Source organism: Mus musculus, chromosome 9 (genome assembly GCF_000001635.26).
Source record: "Mus musculus strain C57BL/6J chromosome 9, GRCm38.p6 C57BL/6J".
NCBI lineage: Eukaryota > Metazoa > Chordata > Mammalia > Rodentia > Muridae > Mus > Mus musculus.
The window spans coordinates 38,400,086-38,404,922 of NC_000075.6; the positions used below are offsets into that span (position 1 = coordinate 38,400,086).

At 32.7% G+C, this 4,837-nt stretch overlaps 1 protein-coding gene across 1 annotated transcript; it reads left to right on the forward strand.

Annotated features, from left to right (window-relative positions):
* The first annotated feature begins 1,625 nt into the window (after nt 1-1,625).
* Olfr147 (olfactory receptor 147) lies at nt 1,626-3,744 on the forward strand. Its single transcript, NM_146869.2, has 2 exons — nt 1,626-1,839; nt 2,784-3,744. Exon 2 carries the CDS (start codon nt 2,791-2,793, stop codon nt 3,742-3,744), a length of 954 nt encoding a protein of 317 aa, NP_667080.1. The 5' UTR covers nt 1,626-1,839; nt 2,784-2,790.
* Nucleotides 3,745-4,837: the final 1,093 nt, after the last annotated feature.

Consider the following 4,837-nt stretch of genomic DNA (forward strand, 5'->3'; position numbering starts at 1 on the left):
TCCCACACACATACGACCATGGCCTATCCAGTCATCAAAAATATTCTCTTTCTCTTTTTAAAACTTATATTTAGTGCAAAAATAATCTCATTCATTAGTGTGTAAGCCCCTTTGTGTGTGTGTGTGTGTGTGTGTGTGTGTGTGTGTGTGTGTGTGTTTAGGGGAGTCACAATGTTTTCAACTTAAATATTCCCCCTTTATTGAATGTTGACAGGCTTCAAATGTCTACGTGGACTGTTGTGAGATATACTTGGTCAAATGGACACCAATAGGTGTTGAATCCTTACTGTATTCTGTACATGAACACCGATGCTTCCACTAACTACTGTTAAGTCACCTATTATAAATAGCACAGAAGGTCTGAGTCTTATGTTTTAACTACTTATTTAACTTTCTTTATACTCCCAAATTGACTTGCATATATTAAGTATTAATATATACATTAATATAATTATAATATCAATAATATAAATAAAATTAATGAATGGCTTATTGAATGAAATAAACATCTGTAGTGAATAAAAATTTAATTGTGTACCTTAAAATTTACTTTTCAGAAAATTTAAATTTCTGCTTATGTGTGCACTAAAATTAAGAAAGAATGTGTTGCTAATGACCTTTAAACACTAAATCTAACAGTGTTTTCATGTAGTTTTATATTACAAGCTTTTACATTGAAGTATATTCATTGTATCAAGATTTACTCAAAATTATAAAAAATGCATGTATTTTCATAATTAAATCTCCAGTTATATATGGAAATTGTGAAGTCATATTTTCTTGAAATGGTTGCTCATAAATATCAATGTATTTTACTGATTTAACATTATTATACTGTGGATAAAGGTTTATCTGAACAATGCAAGAAAACTAAAGTGAATAAAGTAAAGGACCATTTTAATTTTATATATTTCTAAAGTAACAATGCCTAAGAAAAAATTGCCTATTTCTGTGCCTGATATACATGTAATTCAACATGAGGTGCTTATAAATTGATGCATGTATAAAGATCATGTGACATCATATACTATATAGGTTTATTGTATCTTTAATAAATATTATAGCAACTATTTTATTTGTGTGCAAAATGTATGGAACTGAAAATCAACAGGCTGTACATGTGATCTATATAGAAATATAAAAGGTTACAGATGTGAACTGAATACTATTAGCATTGTAGAAAAGAAAAAGATTGGAGAGATGCAAAATAGAAAGAGCAAAATGAGGTGAATATGTTCAAAGTTTGTTAGATGCAATCCTTGCTTTGTATAATAAATATAAAATAAATTTACTAAAATTGGCTTAAAAATAAAATTTACGTCAATCAGGTACAGATTTTGTCTAAAGTTAATTTACTTCATAGAAATAAGCAGTGAAAAATTTAATGATGTTAATTGTACTTACATCTCTGTAAGTCTATACCCAGTGGACTAGACAGTCTCTGGTGAAAATATTATGTGTACTAAAACAAAGTGGGGTTTAAACATATTTTTTTTTCCTACTTGATCACCATAGAGTGTTCCCTGGGGGTGGGAGGACCTGTTCCTGGATTTCTAATCAGGTCTAAAAGATTATAAGCAGTCTTGTACTCTATTTCAGTGATGGCTCTGGAGTGATATATGTGAATTTTTCTTCACCAATTTTGAGAAAATGACTATTTAGAAGTATTATTCATATCTCAGAGTGAGTCTCAAATCATGAGACCTGTGGTATGACACTTTTACCACATAGGATTTTGTGATGACATCTGGCCATTTTTAATTGGTATTTGATGCCAATTCTGTGTTCTGGATAGTGGAAGTGAGGTATATAGAAAGGGCTGTTCAAAAACAAGAAAAGGTGAGTGCATTCCTATTCATATCTGCAATTTCTTCTGTGTGCAAAAAAGAGAGTATTTATTATATTGAAAAGCAAACAACAACAAACAATGGATCAGTAGTACAGAGCTCAGATTCTGTTGTTGCCTGTATGTATTTCCTCTTTGGTCAAATAGAAAGACAAGTATAATATTTCTGGGTGACACATGAAATACAAAGCTACCACAGCAGGGAGTAGGTGTTTATTTTAAACAAAATACTAAGGTGCCATCTACAGAAAGAAGTTATATATAATAAGCATATAGTTTGAGCATTAAAATATGTATCATAAATGAAAACCATACCCACATTAATTACTATTTTCGTTTTTATGCCTTTGTAAACCTTTGAAAGTAAAACCTTTCTCCATCCCTGTTTGAAGTTAGGATAGAGTAGAAGAAAATGTAAAGAAACAGTGAAGAATATAATTAGATATTAAATTATTAAAAGATAAATCTTGAGCTACTGTGGACATCGTCCACACCTGCTATCAATTGCTAGCTTCATAGAGTATAGTAGTGAGCACTATGGAAACCTCACATACTGTATATCTGTATGGCTGATTCCTACCAGAACTCACTCTTTATGAACATCACAAAAGAAGTAGGATGTCTAATGCAATGAAAGAATGGGATTTGAAGGACCAGACTGAAGAGACTGTAAATCACATCCCACTACCTAAGTTAATTAATGAATAGGCATGCATGTCAGGCACACTACCTCAATAGGTTGAGGCAAGGATAGAAGAATGTTATTGTAGTATTCAGGTTATAAGAATAAGCATGGGCTAACTGATATTTGTCATAATGGGAGAATGTGATAATATATTCAGATGACAAAGCATAAATTTGTCCATGGTGCTAAATTCTGCTGATGGTAAAACTGTGGAAATGGCCCATCCATTAACAAAATTCTCTTCTCATCTAGATTTTCAATGATAAGCATGCTGGCTGGAAATGGCTCTTCTGTGACAGAATTTGTCCTTGCTGGTTTGACAGATCGTCCAGAGCTCCAGCTGCCTCTCTTTTACCTGTTTCTAATAATCTACATAATCACAGTGGTGGGAAACTTGGGCTTGATCATCCTGATTGGCCTCAATCCTCACCTGCACACCCCCATGTACTATTTCCTCTTCAACCTCTCCTTCATTGATCTCTGTTACTCTTCTGTCTTCAGCCCCAAAATGCTGATTAACTTTGTCTCTGAGAAGAATTCCATCTCCTATGCGGGGTGCATGACTCAACTGTTTCTCTTTCTCTTTTTTGTCATCTCTGAATGCTACATGTTGACCTCAATGGCCTATGATCGCTATGTGGCCATCTGTAATCCACTATTGTATAAGGTCACCATGTCCCCTCAGATCTGTTCTGTGATATCTTTTGCTGCGTATGGGATGGGATTTGCTGGATCCTCTGCCCACACAGGCTGTATGCTCAGACTGACCTTCTGCAATGTCAATGTCATCAACCATTACTTATGTGACATTCTTCCTCTCCTTCAACTTTCCTGCACCAGTACCTATGTCAATGAGGTTGTGGTTCTCATAGTTGTGGGTATTAACATCACAGTTCCAAGCTTCACCATCCTCATTTCCTATGTTTTCATCCTTGCCAACATTCTAAACATCAAATCCACACAAGGAAGAGCAAAAGCCTTCAGCACCTGTAGCTCTCACATCATGGCAATTTCTCTTTTCTTTGGATCAGCTGCATTTATGTATCTTAAATATTCTTCTGGATCTATGGAACAAGGAAAGATATCTTCAGTTTTCTACACTAATGTTGGTCCCATGCTCAACCCTCTGATTTACAGTTTGAGGAATAAGGATGTCAAGGTGGCATTAAGGAAATCATTGATTAAGTTCAGAGAAAAGACAGATTTTAATTAGAATCAATAATCCTGTAAGAAATTGAAGGATCTAAATTTTTGTTGGTATTTTCAGTGAAGATCTTTTTTATGTCAATATGTAAGTTGGTAAACTTCTTTCACAAAACTTGGATAATTTCATTTTGTTTCTGTAACTCCAGTATACCTAACAGCCTATCCAAATGATTGATATCATATTAATGATGCAATAAATACACAGATAATTTTCATTATTAATTTGTATTCTCTTTCCTTGGCCATTTCTCACCTCAAAAAGAAAAGTGAATTTTATGTTACAAAACCTTTCACATGAAAAACTTAAAATGACAAATAGTAGGTGCTTTCTCATTTTGTAGTAGAATTAAAGTTACCAAAAATATAGGGAGTTGTGTAGAAGACAGCAAGAAGGCAGATCATGTATATGGTTTCAATCAGAAAATTACATTTAAGTCCAATACACTGCATAATGACTCTGGTTAATTATTTTTATATTTTCAATTTATAAAATAGTAAATTTTACATGCTTGTGCTACAAAGAATTATATTGTGTCACCTGACATAATAAAAGTCAGTTGATGAATTTTTTATTTTATTCAATTTACTCACTACAAAATCAGTATCTATTGTTTTGCATTGTACTCATATACAGAATATGTAGGATTTTATTTTAAATTACAAATAAAATCAGAAAAGTTCATCATTGACATACATGACTTCTAATTAATGTTGACATAGTCACTAACATTTAAGTACAGAGCCTGATGTTTCAGAACAGTTAACATATTTTCATTAGTAATTTTAAATGTATTTTATTTTAAGTATATTTAATATAAATAAATTGTATCTTCTGGGATATTTTAAATTTTGGATAAATTTTATAAATATTTATAGTTTGTAAGTTTGTTTGAAGACTGGAGATTCACCCTTAGCTGTTACTTTAATCTTCTCTAGTTGCTCAAAGCATGCTACCATAGTGCAGGGTAAGCTAGGCTAGCTGGGATGTGAGCTTCTAGGGATTCTCATATCTGCACATCCCACAGGTTCACCAGAATTACAGATACTTGACATCAGCAGTATAACCTTATATAGATTCAGGAGATATAACCTAGTCCATT

Bases quoted from the DNA above. Each gene is read 5' to 3' on its own strand.
- Olfr147 (NM_146869.2), top strand. From the start codon at position 2,791: ATGATAAGCATGCTGGCTGGAAATGGCTCTTCTGTGACAGAATTTGTC.